This window comes from Bacillus rossius, chromosome 3 (assembly GCF_032445375.1).
Source record: "Bacillus rossius redtenbacheri isolate Brsri chromosome 3, Brsri_v3, whole genome shotgun sequence".
Classification (NCBI taxonomy): Eukaryota; Metazoa; Arthropoda; class Insecta; order Phasmatodea; family Bacillidae; genus Bacillus; species Bacillus rossius.
This window is the reverse complement of record NC_086332.1, coordinates 22,872,564-22,891,973: the sequence shown is the minus strand read 5'-3', so window position 1 is coordinate 22,891,973 and position 19,410 is coordinate 22,872,564. Positions and strand designations below refer to the sequence as shown.

Sequence of the window (19,410 nt, the reverse complement as noted above, 5' to 3'; positions counted from 1 at the left end):
GAATTGAGTAAATTTACGGTGGCTTGATCACACTCACCACTGGCGGGTCCCTGGTCTTGAAGAAACTGAGGTAAAGTGCAAGCTCTTCTGGAGTAATGCAGTGCTTTGCAAGAAGACCCACCAACTCCAACACTATCCTCTGAATATCTGTAATAAATCATTTTCAAAAATTGCATTGATATTAATAAAAAAATGTGAAAAAGTCTTTCAGAACTCACCAGTGATAGCAAATATCTAACCTAGGTAATGAGCAAATACATGTGTTCTCATGTTGTACAAAACTCAAGACACAAACTTTAACATATAAATCTTAAAAATAATACAGAGCGTGATAAATACACACTCTCAAATTGTGTTTTCAACAAAATTTCTAGACACAAATCACACATAGTTCCACTTTCTCCGCTAGAATCTGCTGCCGGAATAGCTACGCCAACTATTGAATCAATTGATTTGCCGAGCGAAACTATATTAATGAAACTGCTCCGATAAAAGCAAAAAAATACTTGATAAAATACTAAACCCTGGTTTTATACCTGATTTTTGACAAGGAATTTTATTCAAATACTGCCCATCTGGTTAAAATATATACAGTACACTCCCTATTTAACGCGGTTGTCGGGGGACATAACTTTTACCCGCGTTGTTGCATAACCGCGATGTTTCGATGTGACCAAGGTCAAAAGGCATAAAACACCGCCTGTGTTCTAATAGGTCGGCAAGCACGCACAGTATAGACGGCCCGCCTTTGTGCGGACTTTGCATCCGCAGTTTTCACTGAACGCGGGTGAAAAAATAAAAATAATAAATTTTAAAGATAAATATTAAATGTTGAATTTTTTTTTTTCCCGCATGCCGCGCACAGTTTGTCGCACGGCCTACGAGCGCGTCACACGCCGCCATACACACGTGCGGCACACAAGCTGCTGCCAGTCTCGTGGTGTCAGCCACAGTATCTGCTTCGTCTGAGTGTCCGTAAAAACGTAAGTGCAGTGTGTGCAGTTACACACGATTCTGTGGTCAAAGTCTTCTAAATAGAAAGGCCATAGTAATACTTCAAACCGAATATGAATCGCAAGGTACCGAGTTTGATTGACAAAATAAAAATTCTAGATTTACGTACTTACAGATAGCGTGTCTTTTGCAGAAGTATGCAGCAGATACGTGAAAAATGATTCTAGCATTCGTACAATATAAAATAAAGAATCGTCTATTGTGTAAAGTGGTTAAACTTTGTTATCCATGCTTACATTAAATTATAAATGGTCACATGTGGGATACAAAAATTGCGCCAAAATAATTTTAGCGCAATCAGTGGCGCCATATTAAAAAGTCTGTCAAACGTTGTCTTTACTTATTCCATCAAACGCTGTGTCGAGTTGCTGAGTGTGTGTGGCTCGGATCGGCAAGTGTTATATTCCCTAGCCTCTGGTTAAAGGTCGGGAGGCCGCTACACATAAACATATCCGGGGCTTGTTTACTATTTCACGGCAAAAGTGGTACAGTATGGTTCACGTAAGTATTGGAACACTGGGAATTCCTCGGCAAAGATTAAAAATACGCTAGCTGATTTACTTTACTATTTAATGTTAAAACATTATACCAAAGTAAAAAGATGAACGTGTATAATACAACGAATAATATTACGTCTGTAGGTTCAAGTTATAACAAAACATTTATATGTCTCCGCTTGTCAACACACGTGAACACGAGAAGTGTGCCGACGGAAATGAGTGAACTACTCAAGGTCACCAGACTTCCCCCCTTTCGGCTTAATCGCCCCTCTCATCACTGGCGCTTATATTCCACTCCTTCCGTCTACCCGGGTGTCTTGGTCGCATATTCTCGGCTCGCCTCTCCCCTCCCAGCGCTTGCCGTCAACCAAACCTATCCAAAATCAATCCCCAGCCGAGTCACGCTGGATAATGTCGCTGGACGGTGGGCTTTATCGGGTCCCCTGCCGATGCTTTAACCTCGTTAATCCGTGACGCGCTAATTCGGGAATCGGATAATCCGGGACGATTTAAAAGTGCAGAAAAAAAAAAAAGAGAAGTAAAAATTGTCAGCGCTTAAAATTAACGTCACGCGGGCCGGCGGCCCGGCAAACACTGCAAGCCTTCGCATGGGCCGCCAAACTCTGCAACGCTGTTTGTACCGACCCTTTGTGTCGTCCCCCTTTCAGCTGTCACATTTGTCACTCTTTAAACTTGAGGGGGATGTCCTGACTTCTGCTTCCCGTCTCCCGTTGTTTGTTTCCACCCGCCAACGCACGGCAGGCGCCTGGCGAGTGACGTGTCTGGCTGGCATTCGGCTGGACAAAGTGGGATGAGTGAGAAAGGGGGGGGGCTACCCAAAATTTATGTGTGCAAGTTCAGCACGATCTTATCTTTCTCTCTTCGGCTGTTGTAAATGACCGTGAACTAATGGCTAGGCAGTGCCGTATTTTTTTAAGCCGAGACTAATTCGAAGACGGCCCTTACCGTGAACGGATTATCCGGGTTTATTACTTTTTTTTACAGGATTTTAATTATCCGGGCATCGGCGGGTCCCAATTAACACGAATAATGGAGCGTTTACTATTTTTTATCCATCTGCTGCCAAGGCGCATTAAGCCTCGGTAGATGTTACGTCACATGACCTTGGCCTTAACCCAGCTGCACGCCGGTGTCTGAGAAGCTTGACAAGACCTTCCGGGCTTTTAATCACTAGTCCGTGAAATTCTGTAATCCGTGATTATCTCGGTCCCGACCATCACGAATTAACGAGGTTCTACTGTTATTATTATTATTATTATTCATTTATGATTGGGGGACATGGTTTGACCCGCGATATACCCGATTCCGCGATCTATCGGGGCGCGGTATACCGGGAGTTTACTCTGTGTGTGTGTGTGTGTGTGTGTGTGTGTGTGTGTGTGTGTGTGTGTGTGTGTGTGTGTGTGTGTGTGTGTGTGTGTGTGTGTGTGTGTGTGTGTGTGTGTGTGTGTGTGTGTGTGTGTGTGTGTGTGTGTGTGTGTGTGTGTGTGTGTGTGTGTGTGTGTGTGTGTGTGTGTGTGTGTGTGTGTGTGTGTGTGTGTGTGTGTGTGTGTGTGTGTGTGTGTGTGTGTGTGTGTGTGTGTGTGTGTGTGTGTGTGTGTGTGTGTGTGTGTGTGTGTGTGTGTGTGTGTGTGTGTGTGTATATATATATATATATTCACATATATATTCATATATATATTCATAAAGCACAATATATATAATCAGATTATCTGTTATTAAAAAAAGTAAAAAAAGTTTTTCCAGTGACAAGGTTTGAACCACATCAAAAATTTCACTTTGAGCTTATCAACCGCATGTTCTATCACTGCACTATAGAGACAATTGAGATTAGGGAAAGAGAGACTATGTATTATCAACATTGTAATGCCAGTTTTCTTTCTTCACATTTTAAAACTTGAGATTACTTTTTACTAAAATATTTTAGTTTACCATGTATATTCCATTATAGGTTCACTATCATAAAGTTTCATTTGGCATACAAATATGTTTGGTTTATACCTTAATGTTCACGAAAGTGACTACTATTTACTGATTCATGTGTCTACACATGGGTCCGCCATATTTGTCACATTTCCGTTCAATTTTCATAGAATTATTCCTACCAAATGCTGTATACAGAGAGCTAAGAAGTTTACACATCATAAAATAAAAAAGTGACACCAGGATTATATTGTGAATTGCGATAATAACATCGGAAAATACATCAATAAACTATATAATGCCAAAAAGTATACCTTATATAACACTGAAATGAAAATTAATACCCCATATAGCTCTGAAATACAACTAAAATTCATTAAATTACAAGTTGTTTTAAAAAACTTAACTGAAAGCTAAATAATTAATATTTTAATATACTTGATTCAATAATTATAATTTTTTGGTTTGAAGTTTGTACAAAAATATATGTAAAATATGCATATAAAACAACTATATTACTATTTTTGATCTTGCATTTCTTATGAACTCCTTAGCTGATTCATTATAATACGTGGAAAGGAAAGAGATAATATGAAATCATCACTATGTGGAAACAACAACAAATAACAGCAACAAAATATATTTTGGGGAAGAAAAAAAAACAATACAAATTATAAAAAAATTAACTAATGTTAAATTACAGCAAAATACTACATTATTGTAAAATAAATAAATATTACTATCTGTAACCACTACCACCCCTAAAAAATTTAATCACCCTTAATTTCTTTGCACTTTAAGATGTACACAGAATGCTCATAAACTCACAGACAAAATTATATCGCCTCTCCAGGCCTAAAATAATTTTTCGCTGTAATATTTCTATATAAAACCTCCATATATTTGAAATGCTTGTTAGCGTGAATGCATGGCAGGCGTGGCGTACAGTACCTGCAAAATTATGGCTCCTAACGCCGAGAATGTGGGAGAAGCCCTGCAGCAGCTTGGTGATGAGGCCGTGCTTGGCCAGCAACACGCAGTTCTGGGAGTTGTCCCGGCACAGCGCCACCAACCGCTGAACGCAGTGCACCACCGCCGACACCTGGGTAGAGTCCTCCGGCAGCCCTGGGAACCTGCCCCACAGTGCACCCACCACATAGATGCAGCGTGCAGGCAAGAGACTGCAGCTTTACAAGCGACCACCGCCTACCTACTGCGCCACTTTGGATCCTCACATTTTCCACTATTCATGTTTACGGTACACTCCCGATTATCCGGGTGCGGATTACCCGGTTTTCGGGTTAACCAAGCCACATTTCGTTTCCATAAACCATGAACACAAGATTAATTTTAGACTATATTTTTTTTTTGTGATGAATTGATGTGACAAGATCATTTTATGCTGCAATTCAAGACGAAATAAGCTGCCAAACATAGTGCATAGTGCATTGTTAAATGTTAGTATGCATCAACTTCGAAACTGCTAGAGTAAATTATGAAAGCACCCCTGTAAGTTGTGCGCGCTTGCGTTCCACGAGCCCTTGTGAACCGCACTCAGGTTGGCTGTTCCGTGACTCACACCAAGCGATAACTGGCTCGAGTAGTTTCAAGGCAGCAGTCACAACGCAGCACTATTTTCTTTTCTGTCGTAATCTTTATACAGTAATGTCCAATAATAAACGCAAGCAAATGGTACTTGATATTCAACCAAAATTAAAAATTATTGACCAGCTAGGCGTAAAATTAGGCTACATTTTAGTAATAAACTACATCTTTTTCTGAAAATTATGTCCAACTATTCAATACCTATTACGCTATTACATACAACCATATACAATGTTTGTCTAGAAGGTCGAAATAATTTTTTTTAACCAAGCAGTTTTTTTTACATTGCTTTAAGAGCATGTTATCCGTGGACCCCTTGCCAGTTTTTATCTCTGATAATTGAGAGTCTACTTTACTTAACTTACATTACAACACCATTATGCCTACATAAATAAGAGAACACATTCCTGTACCCTGAAGTTAAAGAACACCATGAAACAAAATTCTAATTTTTCAGAAGAGCAAGTTTTTTTATTTGTTTCAACTTTATTTTCAGGTTTCTTCGATAGTAACAGGAATTTTTATACATGAACACTGAACACATTATTCTTGGTATTCTTTACTAGATGAAAATATTATTTTCCAAATAATAAGTTTAAAATGTGATGCCATTTTTTAATAGAATTAATGTCACATTGCTGTTTTAAGTGATCAGTATTAATTGAAATGGATTTATACAGTTTAAGATCATCAGCATATTAACGAGATCTGAGAATGCAATATAACCCCTACAATATCATTTTAAAAAATTTAGAGAAAAGGGGTGACCTTGTGAGACACCAGAAATAACACAATATTTATTAGATATGAAGTTGGCCTGACCTTAATAAATATGTCAGATAAATAATTTGAAACCATTTAATATAACTTTAATAAAAATCAAATGCTGAGATCTTTTGTAGAATCAATAAGTATTGACATGTATCAAAGGCTGGTATTTCTGCTTGTTAAAAAACTAGGTTGCAGAGGTGTCAGAAGATTTTTTGTAATGAAATGAAACATTCTTACATATTATTTTCTCAAAATCATTATAAATGGAGTTTAAAGTGAGATTCGTCTCCTTTTTGATGAATTGGGATGACCAATGCTGTTTTCCAAATTTCAGAATAAATTCCAGTAGAATAGTTTGCGTTAACAATACGTACTAGTACAGTAGAATCTCGTTATAAAGTACATCAATAAAGCCCCAACTTTTATACTTAGTAATGAAAGTACTTTATTCTGAAAGTCTATATATTTACCTTAAAAAGGTAGTATTTTTGAATTTTTAAAAATAAAGTAGTAGGGGATCAAATGTTACATTAGCTTGGAAGCAAATATTTGCAAAACAACAAGAATTTAAAAAAAAAATTACTGAACTTAATACAGTAGCCTAAATGTAGGTAGCCTAAATGAATGTATATGTAATACAAAATTTATATCTGTCGAACACAAAATGACAAATGGGTTAAACTATTTTGCAGATATGTACATTTATTGGGACAGAATTCCCTTGTTAACTCCTAGGCGAAGTCTCTTGCGACCAGCAGATAAAGATGACTGTTCGTACAGTTTAATAACTTTTTAGCAATCTTTTATTATTGTTGACAGTGCAGTGGGCACCAAACCAAATGACCGTGCCACATCTGCATTTCTCCTTCAATGTGAACTGCTTGAGTTTCTTTTTATCTTTTCGGCCATCCATCCTGATTAAAATATTCAATCAACAATATTGTTTGCCTCGCGCCACGTCAAACGTAAACAAACCTCGCATCCATAGATAACCATAGTGCCGCACAAGTAGTGCGCGTCACGAGCATGGCTGTGCCAGGCGACATTCCTATCTTCATGGCAACACAATTAAAGCGTGTCGGCCATGTCGTGACACCAAACAGTTCAAAACTTAACCTGCATAAATTAACATTGGATATAAGTTAAAATATAATTTTTATTTAACGTTTGTATCTGCGTTAATAAAAACTTTTAAAACTTGCTCTGCAAATAACCAAAAGCTGCGCAGATAAAAACAATTGTCTTGAAGAGGGGCCAGACAGCAATTGATTGTTTAGATCGTCTCGTGCACTAAAGTGTGTGATCCATGGAGGAGGAAGAAAGGCGCGTTATACTGTACTATGATTCTATGAATCATTGAGACATTGTTTGTTTATGTTTTATACTTGTTAACGATTCTTGAAAACGATAAAAATTAATCATAATGTACATTTATATTAAAGAACCCCGGCGCAAACACAGTAACAATTATGTAAAATTTTCCTGATAACTGGAAAAGAATGGTCGTTGTATTGAAAGGTAGGATACGTTTTTAATGTTAAAGTGAAATATTTTTACATTGTTTACATTGGTGTTTTGAGTGGGAATTTAAAATAATATGTTGAACTGAAAGATACCTTATTCTGAAGTACCTTGTAACGGAATTTCACTGTACAGCTGTCAATAATTAGCACATTTTTTTAATAATGCTATTAGGTATATCATCACAACCAGTTTTTTTATTAGATTTCAATCTTTTTATTATCCAGAAAACCAAAATACTTGTAATTTTGGGAATAGTTAAATACTGAGATGTTTTAGAAGCAACATCTGTTAGGTTTTCTTTTAACTTTAGGCTTAACAAACACATTTAAAAAGTAATTTCCAAATGATTAGCTATTATTTCAGGATCAGTAATGATATTATTATTGACTTTTATGCAAATTCTTTGTAACCAACCATTTATCACATTTTTATTCATATTAACCAACCAGCACATTCTGTCACATTTTAATCTATTCGTAACTAGTTGTATGGAAAATCATTTTTGTAAGATAACAATGTTTTAAGTTTTTTTGTAAATTTTATGGAAGCAATCTTCCTTCTTAATATGTTTATTAAATTTTTGTAGTAGTGATGTGTCGATTATACTTTACCCCAGTTCTCTGTTCGGTTCCGGTTCTTTAAAATCAGTTCTCGATTCCAAGTTAACTCTCACACAATTTCCAATCACATTGAAGATACAGGATACAGTATGTCCTGACAGATGGCATGTTTAAGAGATCAATACGACTTCTAAATGCCCCACTTAAGCATGATTTTACCACAAAGAAGTCACTTAGCACTTAGGTAGCACAGGTGCTTCATGTTCATTAGGTGGCTACAGTAGCACAGAACTTATATCCTGTGGTGGAGAAAAATCTAGTAATACATATTAGATAATGTAAAAAAAAACTTTTTTTTCTGAGTCAATATTTAATTTAGGCTCATAAAAAATTGCTTGAAAAAATGTAAACATCTCTTCACAAGAGATTAAGTAAATTATTAAAAAAAATTATAAAAACTATTATAGCAGTAGCAGCACACCAAAACATTTGCAAGTTATGTATAATAATGGGTAATAGATTTAACCCTAAATTTAACAAAGGTTTGTTAAAAAGGGGTATAACATGATTTGTCGATTGAGTTAAAAGTGAAGTAGGGCTGCAGAAGTGGTAGCAAACACCTACAGTTCATGAGTAGAAGACAATGATAAATCATGGTAGTTTATTTTTAATCTTAAATTTTTAAAAGTACATATACTGAACCGGTGTTATTTTTCCACGGGTCTTTCAGTTAAAATGATCATTTCTGTCTCCAAGTAAAAAGCGGGATTAAAAAAATGGATCGGATCGGATTCCAGGATCTCAGCACAAAGAATTATTTTGTTTACGCTGGAGAAATCCTGCCAACGCAGCAGTATCTTTCCAAATGGGGGTGAAGGAATAGAGGGGCTGCTGTCCCGTCGGCCTACTGCAATTTTTCCACGATTTACAAACTTCTCTTTCACGTGTCACGAGGGGCTGAAATGGATGTCAGAAAGACTGTGTGAGTGGATTGCCTGAAATGTACGTCACGATTAAGTGATGCACAAACTCGACCAAAGCGGCAGACCACAGAACCCGAGCCGGAGAGCGCAGTGGCATAGCCAGGATTTGTGTATGAGGTGTGTGTGTTGAGAAGTATGCCGCCCCCCCCCCCCCCGGGGTATTAAAGCGGGGGGGGGGGGGGGGGGGGGGTGTCCGGGGGGGTCATCTCCCCGGGAAAAAAAATTGGATTTTATAAAGTGTAAAATGGTGCTTTTTTTTTTAGCAGTTTTCGGTACTTAAATTTAAATATTGTAATGGTAAAAAATTTTATCTATTTTAATATGAAATTTGTTTGAGTGATGAATAAGAAAGTAATTAAATATTTGGTGCTAAGGCGGGGGGGGGGGCCCTGGCTACGCCCCTGCGGAGAGGTACCGCACCTCTCGGTGTAGTGCACGAGCAGTCGGACGGCGAGGGAGCAGAGGTCCGGCTGCCTGCAGTGCCTGCCCCAGCCCGGGACTCGGGCCGCCTCCAGGCTGGCGGTGCTGGAGTCGTCCTCCGGGCGGCCCCGGGCCTCCAGCTGCTCCACGTCCGCCTCGTAGCCCTCGTCCGCGGTCACGTAGGCGTCCTCCCAGGAGCTGGACTCGCTGCCCCCGGGCCCCCCGCCGTCCCGGGCCGCCTCCTCCTCCTCGTCCGACAGGCCCTCGTCCCAGGCCGTCGCCTCCAGCAGGGTCGGCAGCTGCCGCGCACCACGTCACCAGTCAACCAGCACTCCAGGGGCGTCAAACGGAATGTTCGCTCACTCCCGGTCGACCAATTCCATGACTTTTTCTAATGTTTTTTAACACTGTTATTTTCCAGGTATGTAATTTAACATGAGCAAATGCACGTAGTAATAAACAGAAATACTACACGCAGTAACGTAGTTATTTTTAGGTTATCAAGCTAAAACCTTTTCAGGGATGATTTTCCATATGATTAAATAGGACTGTCTCCAAAAATTTAAATTTAAAGTGCGACTATAAACTATAAAGTTGGGCATCAAAAAAATAAATGCAAAGGACGGCTGAACTGTTTGACAGCCATTCCTATTTATTTAAGATTTCCTTACATTTTCTGTGACTTGCTTGACCTTCAAACACCCTTGACAGAAGAGAATGAAGAATTTATAGAATGCAATGGGTGAGGTCCGCAGGAATGCTCCAGGGAATCTCACTCACTGGCTAACCGCAACATCCACATAATTTCCCACCATCAAAACCCTCTGACCTGACCCTACTGGGAACTGAATCTAGATAACATCAGTAGGAAGCTAGTGATTTGACCACATACATGACTACCAAAAGTTCCTCTCTCTTCAAGTTTATACTAGTGAGAAATCAGTGAGGTGGGTTACGAACAACTTACAAATTATACACAGATGGGAACGCAGAGTACAAAAATCTACCCCTTCCTTCACCACAGATTCTTTTACAACTAGCATTAAATGTTGCACACCTTTACGCAGAAAGTTTTACAGTGACAGAACTTTCATATTCTTGTTTGTTTTCAAACAACTTGAGTGCAGAATGTGTGTTTGTTCATTAGGGTAAAAAAAAAAAAAAATTTGTTAGCATTATTTTTATACTAAAACAATGCTACATGCTACAATGCTACAATGTACATCTTATGCGCTTAATCTAACAAGAACCAAATGTTCGAAAAAGCATGATGCACAATAAATAAAAACAGGGCATTGAAGGAAAACATTTTCTTTTCAAACAAACATGACAGTATTATCAATGATTTGTGCAATGGGAGTGCATGACTTGACGTAAGTTTTTGGACATACACCATTGCTTAGCACATGTATGTCTGTAGAAGAAAACTACAAAAAAACAAATGACAAAAAACACAAATTAAGCAAAAAATTGCTGTTGTTAGGATTTAACACCACACAATACTCCACAACAGGAATATGGTCAACAAACAAAGAAAAAACAAAGAAAAATGGACAAACAGAACGAAAAAAAAAACACAAATGATGACAGCACAAAAATGCCGATTTTTTTGGGTTCTGTATTTTTGTGCTGTCATCATTTGTGGGTTTTTTTTCGTTCTGTTAATCCATTTTTCTTTGTTTTTTCTTTGTTTGTTGACCATATTCCTGTTGTGGAGTATTGTGTGGCGTTAAATCCTGACAACAGCAATTTTTTGCTTAATTTGTGTTTTTTGTCGTTTGTGTTTTTTGTAGTTTTCTTCTACAGACATACATGTGCTAAGCAATGGCGTATGTCCAAAAACTTACAACAAGTCAAACGTGACAGTGCTTTCACTCTAATAAGGATTTTATTTTCTGATGCATCTGTAACTTATTTTCAATAAAATAATTGAATGAAGTTGAACGTAATGTTCACTTCAGCGACGCCGGCTCACCCTGGGCTTCCGGCACGGGGGCAGGACGGGCTCCTTGCTGCACTCGACCACAGAGCAGCGGAGCAGGGCGTCGCACAAGTGCCGCAGGTGGACCTGCTCCACCAGCTCCTCCCCGAGGAGAACATCCTGCAGGCTGGCCAACACCATCTCTCTGCTGATGCCGACACCTGCAACAGCACACGCGTTCATCCGACACTGATAACACTAAACAGTACGTCTTTATTACTTCATTTCCTCTCATGGCTGCTGTCATCGAAGTTGCATCTAAATGTCAGGCCTCTTTTTTTTTCTTCTTTTTTTTTCAATTTACAAAATTTTATAAATAAAAAACTGAAAATTTTAAAAAATAAAAATTCAAACTAGCACCACAACTATTTAACTAAGTTTAAGAACCAATTCCATTATGTGAATGCTATTAAGGGATATTAGTTTACAAAATTGATTAAACATACAACGTATGATTCACTCCCCCCCCCCCCCCCCATACCTCCCAAAACCAAAACCTGCTGCCTGGATACGTCCTTCACTGTAAAGCGGCAGACTTAGCCACCAGAGTGCCCTGGCTGCTTGTAGATATTTACCCAAATATATTTACTGTTGAATGCTTCACTTACGTGCCCATGGATTAAACGAAGCCAAAAGTTGGAAGAAACTGACATTTTTAAAATATAATATATTATGTATCCACTTTGTTTCACGGGTGACTCACTGCAGCAAGACCACATGGATGGCTTTGCAGTAATAACCTACCTTGTTGCGGTATGACAACTCAAGTATGATGAAAACTTACATAAACCACGTATGAGACAATATTACCTAGATGAAACCCCTTGAGTTATATCCCCAGTAAAAACGACTCATTCTCGTCAACACCCTGCACAAACATAATCCTTCCATCCACCATCGATCTCCCACCAATCCAACCACCTCCCAAGCCAGTCCTCATGGTGCCCAACTGTCGTGCTGCAACAGTAGTTTTTAAGATTTACAGAACATTACATTACATGTTCACCAAAAATATAAATAACCAATAAATTAAAAACACATTCCACATATAAATTGTCCAGCTGTCAAAAAAGTCACTTCTAGAGCCTAACAATAATAAAAAACAATACACTCTAATGAAAGTGTATCGGGTATCTACATTACTATATTTGCCACATGATCAGCCCTTATGATCCTTTAAATTTCACAAAACTACATGACATTTACTTAAAAGTTTTATATACACTGACATGTAGGTGTCCAAACATTTAAATGAAGAAACTGGCTCAGTTTTACTATCTATAAAAAAATTTAATATGAAATTAAATTTGACTTGGGGTGGAGTTCAAAAGCACATATGTCTTTTCCTCAAAGCTATGAAAGAGCATTCATTCATAACTAACAATACAGGATTTTTGGTGAACAAAGTTACTACCCATTTATTTGATAGTTAATATCTTGTCTGCAAAAAAATCTTAAATTCACACTAGGGAAAAAATAGAAACTAAAAACAATGCATTCCTCTAAAACATTTTGGAGAAACAGTACATTATAATATGTTCCCTAATACGGTAAAAATTCTTTAGAGTGAACCTTCCTACAAAAAAAAACTATGTGCTTAATCCCAGTTCAAAGCTGTACCTAACACAAAGCATTTTCACCCTAAAAACCAATTTTTTTAAATCTTTGTTATCTTTGTTATAAAAATACTGAAATAATTTATCAAATCATTTTTTTCTTTAAAATAGCCCTAATATGCCACCCTTCCCTTCAATACCAATCATGATCAAGCAATAAATAATTAACTTTTAACCAGTGATGCCCAGTCCAGAAGGGAGTCTTTAATGTAACAGGCAAAGTTCTAGCTAATCTTTCGTAAATTTGACAAATTTTCTTACCTGTGTATAAAAATAAAATTACATGCTGCCTAATAATTCACTCAATAATTTGCAAACTACACTGTAAAATCTTCTGTGAAATACCTCATTTTGAAGCTAAAAACATACAATAATTTAACCCAAATATAAAAAAAATACTTGAAATATTTAGCATTAAATTGATTCAAAATTTGAAGGCAAATACTTTGGAAACAAAATTGTCTTTAAAGCTCAAGTCACAGAGTCTCATTATCAATGTAGGCTAAACTTGCATAATTTCAGAGATGAAAACTCCACGTGATGAACAAAGAATGTATTTACGCCAAAATTTAGGTAGAATACTGTGGATGGCATAGTGAAAACATGCAAAGCCATTACTGCAACATATTCAGAATGAAAGATGCTTGCAATATATGATCTACCTGCAAGTAAAACACCTATGTATTTTCAGTATGGAAATCAACATTATTAATTTATATTCAGGTTTCTAATAACTTTGGTTTTTAATTAATTCCCATTTCTTTTACATTTAAAAAACATTGATTGTTTATTAAATAATTTATATATACTGAATATCAGCGTAATATATTTATAAGCTATGTACAAATCAAAAAAATTAAATTGTAGTGTTACATACTTACCTTCTAGGTACTCATCAACAAAAATTATTGTTGTGAAAAAACTTCAAAGCCCTACTAAATACAAAACTTTCTTGAGTGTAAATACATCAAAACATACAGAATTATCCAAATCACTTCTAGTTTGCAGCATATAAAAAAAGTTGTGAACGCAATAAACTCAACAGCTAGGAGAAACTACTCTAGATATCTCATAATAAGGTACTGACTGAACGCACGTTTCAAGCACTGGTAATAGCACGCCCCTGAACGTCACTAGTCTTGTGGTTTTAACTGATGCTACGTCACTAACACATGCCATCTGATGCAGCAAACTTCCCACTAAAATAATTACCATAATCCAGCACGACACATGTTCAGCTGAATGAAGAATTAATAAGAGAGAAGTGAGTGTGTGCGTAAGACAGAAAGAGAGAGAGAGCAAGAGAAGGCAAAAGAGAGACAGTTCTCATACCTGCCACACCATTATTTAAGTATATTTACTGTACACAAAGACTTTAAATCCACTTTATTATATTTGTATATGCAGCCACCACATTGTGCTGTTTAACTGCTCTCCTCATTACAAATAATTTTTCTATTTTTCTCTACTCCCAAGTCTAGCTGACCAGCATTAATTCATGCTGTACCTTGGACTGTGTGACACGATATTCACATGTTATGTGTATCAATTTATCAATAATATTTTTATCTGAAGTTCAACACTTCAAAGGGAATAATTTGATGCTATGCAAAGATCGAAATATCACAATGCCAATACAAAATGTATCAAGATCCAAATGTACACATCTAAACTGTGATTCTCTGTTCATTAAAATATTAAAAATAATTAAATGAGTGTTTTAAATACTTAAGTACTACAAAAATACATTAAATCAATAGAAACTATATGTGTAAGTGTATAATTGATATATTTGTTCATTTATTAGGTTATCTATTAATTCAGCAATTAAATTATATGTAATAGATGGATTCACTAATTGACAGATGGATATAGATATAAAAAAAATTTAATGCATACAATTAAAATAAAACACACAAAAGAATTTAAATATTATATTCAAATTTGTTAAGCTTTTAGGTAGATTTTGAAGTTTATATTTCATGGGGGTCCCCCCCGTGCGTGTGTGTGTGTGTGTGTACACACCACACACACAAAAAAAAACCACACACAACCACATACACAAATCACTTTAGTATTTTTAGTTTGCTTTTTCACAACAGATGTATTTAAATATGTGCATCTGTTCATAAACATACAATCATTCAAAATCTTACCAAATTTTACCAGCATAGAGAAAAATTTGCTTCAGTGTAACATTCACAATAATATACAAAGCAAGCATTTAATGCAAATTCTTTAGAGATCTCAACATTACCAACATATTAAAATTCACTAATGTAAATACAAAAACCCTAAGAAGAGACTGATTTATATTCACATGCAGTGAGTTCGAACAGTGGCAACAAGCACACACCATTGTAAATAGTATGAGTTGTAATTCTCATCAATAATAGGTTAAGTAATGATTTAAAATTAAATGTTAGCTTCTCATACTGGCCGAAGATGTGAGCCAATCTAAATCAGATTCCAGGCAAGGCAACCCCTCCTGATGAAGTAGCTTGGCTTCTGGGCTTGATGTTTTGCACAAATTACTTTTCTTGGCAAAACCAAACAAGTTCAGAATTATCTTTGTAACATGATCACATTTTTCCTGCCTATGTTTTGATGCACATTTTAAAATATAATGCAAGGCCATCGTGGTAAAATCCAACTCAAACTGAAAATATGCACTCACCTTTGTCATCAGACTTAGCAGCCGTACCACACATAAGGACAGTTAGTGTTGCCTCCACCATCTTCATGTGCAAATGAATCTCAACGTTGCGCGCAGAATGATCTGTACGAAAGAAGCAAACTCCTTAAGTCCTCATGTTAACTACTTCCAACATCCTACCACAGCACAACTATCTCACATGATGATTTCTTTTTTCTCAAAGAGGAAAATTAATAAAATAAGATAAAAGTATACTAATTTTTCTGCACTTTGTTTCTTTTTGTCAATTTCTACAAACCCTAGTCCTGCATAATTTATAAAGTCTGAAAGGACATTGTAACTATGTATCATCTGAATTACTATTTTAGTTTTATGACTTTATATAATTTGTACATTGTGTATATAATGTTTATACGTTGTAACAAACTGATATGTGGCATGCCCAATATCATAGTGTGTAGACACTTGTATGGTCTAAGAACAAAAAATAAAATAAATGAAAAATAAAACATTTCTTGTAACATTTCTGTAAACATTAATAAATTAAAAAAGTGATGACAGCTCCATTTCCATCACAGAGAAACTGTATTAAAAGCTCAATGGAAATCTACAGGATATAAATTATGTTCTACAGATATTTCTTTAGTTATTACCAATTTTATAAAAAAATTTCAACCAAATTTTTTTTTCTCTTTAGATATGGCTGATGTTAAATTTTACAGTTACTATGTTTTAGCTGAAGGTGTAACCTATATAGTTTAATCTACTGGCTACTTACTACGAATAGGAATATTTCCTGAGTTTTCCCCTCCAATAGGTGGTGCTTGGGGGAGAAAAACTAGTGTATCACTGCAACATTCACTATATTTCCCATATCCATAAACATATTAGTCACATATGCCCAAATTAAAACCCAGGTCACCAAAGTGAGAGGCAATAAATTCAACTACTAACATAGTTCTAACTGATACACTAATAGTTGTAATGATACTGTAATTATAGTTAACTAATGTACAAAAAAGTAACAACACTGTGAGACTCACAAGTAAGCTAACTACAGTATAAAGGAAGGAAGTTCCATTACTGTAATGTTCCAATGAGCAGCCTGAGTACACTGCAAAAGTTTCAAGTAGAACATAAAGTTTCTAAACTTAATTTTTTTAAACTTCTATCAAAAACCCTGAAAGAAATGTTAGCTATAACTCACCAGTCACAAGTTTCCCAGAAACAATTCTGCGCAGTATCAGGAACAAGATGTGATAACTCTCCTCCAAGAGATTTTCGTCCAGAAGGTGGTGTCGATAGAGTGGGCTGTACACGGCCAAGTTCGCGCAGGAACGCCAGAAAACAGACACGTTTCCAAGGAGATCAACGTAGGAGTCTTCTCCTTCGCTGGAGGAAGCCACTTCCCTGGCCACAGGAATAGTTTCACGATCATCCTTCTCCAGCATAGCCAACACCTTCTTGCATGACGCCTGGAGCGCTCGCTGCAGCATCGACAACGAAGGCAGCATCTTCAAGTCATCCGCCTTCCCGCTATCAGCTACACTGCCTTGGTTCTTCCAGTCACACTCCAACCTGGCTATCTCCACTATCGCCATTATCTCCAGCACGTGACAACAGAGCTTTGAGAACGGAGGCAGGGAGATCAGCTCCAGAATGTGAATCAAGCCACCTTTCCCAATGAAGTGTTCAGCAAATAATATGCTGCTCAGCAGCGAGGAGAACATGGACAGGCAAGAGAGGATTGTGAACTTGGAAATGTGTGACTTGGTAGCCAGGTAATCATTCTTCGCAGAGAGGAACACAGGATAGAACACTCCAAAGATAAGCTCCCTCTTGAAAGACACGGTGCATCTGGGAGCCACTTTCAAAAGGTGCAAGGTTATGGCATAGCACAGTTTCGAGTTGGGGGACACCAAGAGGTCCTTAAATATCTCAACACATTTCCAGGGTCCCTTGGATGAATCACCACCAGAAACACCAGGCATCACAATGCCATCGATGCTCCTCTTTAGGGAAGTCTCATACAAGCTCTCTCCAACTGTGTACTCTGCCGACTCCAAGTACTTCATAGTGGCCACGCTACTGTCACTGTTCTTGCTACAGATGATGCAGGACGACTTACTGTTGGGTGCTGCGAACGCTCCCAGTTCAGGGTACACTGTCTGCTCGAGCAGTGTAAAGATGAGCGCACGATTCTTCCTGCTAGAAGTCCTACACAAATCTACCAAGGTATGCATAAGGCTACCAACTGGCAGACAACAGCAGGTTCCACACATGGACATGACTCTCAGTATACGAGGTTCCACGCGCACAGTTTGGTTCTGCAGCAGTCTCGCTAACACCATGAAGAGGAATGCAATGCAGCAAGACTGTTGTGTATTTGACATCACATAGGTACTATACACACTGCCGAATATATCTTGATGGTGATGGTATTCCAATAAAAAATTGTTGTTGCACAGCTTGTGTTTAGGTCTATGGCACTGGTGGGAGTGGATGATATCGCTGCGCACCTTCTTCAAAGCTACGATTAACTGGCCTACCAAGTCTATCACCTTCTTAGCCCTTGACTCTGAAACTTGCGGATTTACAAAAGGTATTGATAGTATAACAATTATTGTCTTCTCCACAAGATGCCCGCCATGGCTCTCCATGAAGAGCTGAAATATCTCCAAGAAATCTCTTAATTTATCAATTGTGCACTTCTGCAAAAGGAGGCAGTACTGAAAGGTTATTATCCCATAGATGGTTCCAAAAATGAATTCCTGTACTTTATCTGCTTCAACTGCCAAAATTGGCCTCACACCTGTGCCATTCAAAAAACTTCCACAGGATGAGGTATCATCACAATCCATCACTGAATTCTCTTCACTTAGTTTGATAGATGCACTTACTTTTGAAATTGCATCTTCAAGAATCTTCAATATAACTGGTAGGATGCCATTATGAATCACAGTAGTTGTCAATTCAGAATAGAGCAAAATCTTTTCAAGGGCACTCAAAAACAAACAAGTCATCGCCGATTTGAGCTCCGCATTTTCCGCAAATGTCAAAAACTCCGGGGGTGAATTACCAAACTGGAGAGAGCAAAGGTTCTTCTGGGCAAATTTAATAACCTGGACAGACACCTGATGACTGTTATCTGTTGACACACTCAAACTTGTACTACATAAATTTTGGAGAACTTCAATAACAAGTTGCATGAATTCAAAGGCATTTACTTTAGATTTCAGTACGGCTTCAATTCTTTCATCCATGAAATCTTCTGCGCACTTTTTAGACTCTTTGTGCTTGTGAATCAAACGATGAGGCGTGTAGTTGATGCTGTCCAGCCTAGCCTCATCCTCACTTCGCACGACGGACGTGAAGTAATCAAAATCCAAAGGATCCAGACGTATCTTGATGGTATTTGATTTGTTTCTGGACAAGTCAATGTCTTCACCCTGATGTTCTGAATCACTCGTGGCAGCCGCCAAGCTGCTCTTGGTTCCGTCATTGCTGCTCTGTGTCCTGACGCGGCGAGCACGGCCCGTCGACGAGATGCTGAAGCTGCGCGTGAACTCGGCGCGAGGGGAGCAGACAGCCGCCGCAGAAGAGTGGCCGCTTGCGCGGAACTTGTGTCTCAAAGGAACTCTCGTTTTCAAAACATTTTCTACGTTTCTCATACGGTGATACCCGAGGTACGGATTTTCATTAGGTGGTCTCGTTTGTCCAGTCTCGAAACAAACAGGGTAGATAAAGATGAGAAGCTCCGCCAATTCTCGAGCACATGACATATTCTGTAGAGAACAACAAAGGAAAAAGTTAGGACACTAATGCACCAAGTCTCC

General features: G+C 37.7%; 1 protein-coding gene across 3 annotated transcripts in view; it reads right to left on the bottom strand.

The window, feature by feature from the left end:
• Positions 1–19,410, bottom strand: part of LOC134530338 (lysosomal-trafficking regulator) — a 114,370-nt gene that overhangs the window by 79,049 nt on the left and 15,911 nt on the right. For all 3 annotated transcript variants that reach the window (XM_063365078.1, XM_063365081.1, XM_063365079.1), the window contains exons 5-10: positions 16,782–19,359; positions 15,596–15,697; positions 11,297–11,463; positions 9,322–9,620; positions 4,410–4,591; positions 38–147 (exon numbers count right to left, since the gene is read on the bottom strand). In XM_063365078.1, the coding sequence (XP_063221148.1) occupies positions 38–147; positions 4,410–4,591; positions 9,322–9,620; positions 11,297–11,463; positions 15,596–15,697; positions 16,782–19,359 (3,438 nt within the window). The remainder of the gene's footprint in view (positions 1–37; positions 148–4,409; positions 4,592–9,321; positions 9,621–11,296; positions 11,464–15,595; positions 15,698–16,781; positions 19,360–19,410) is intronic.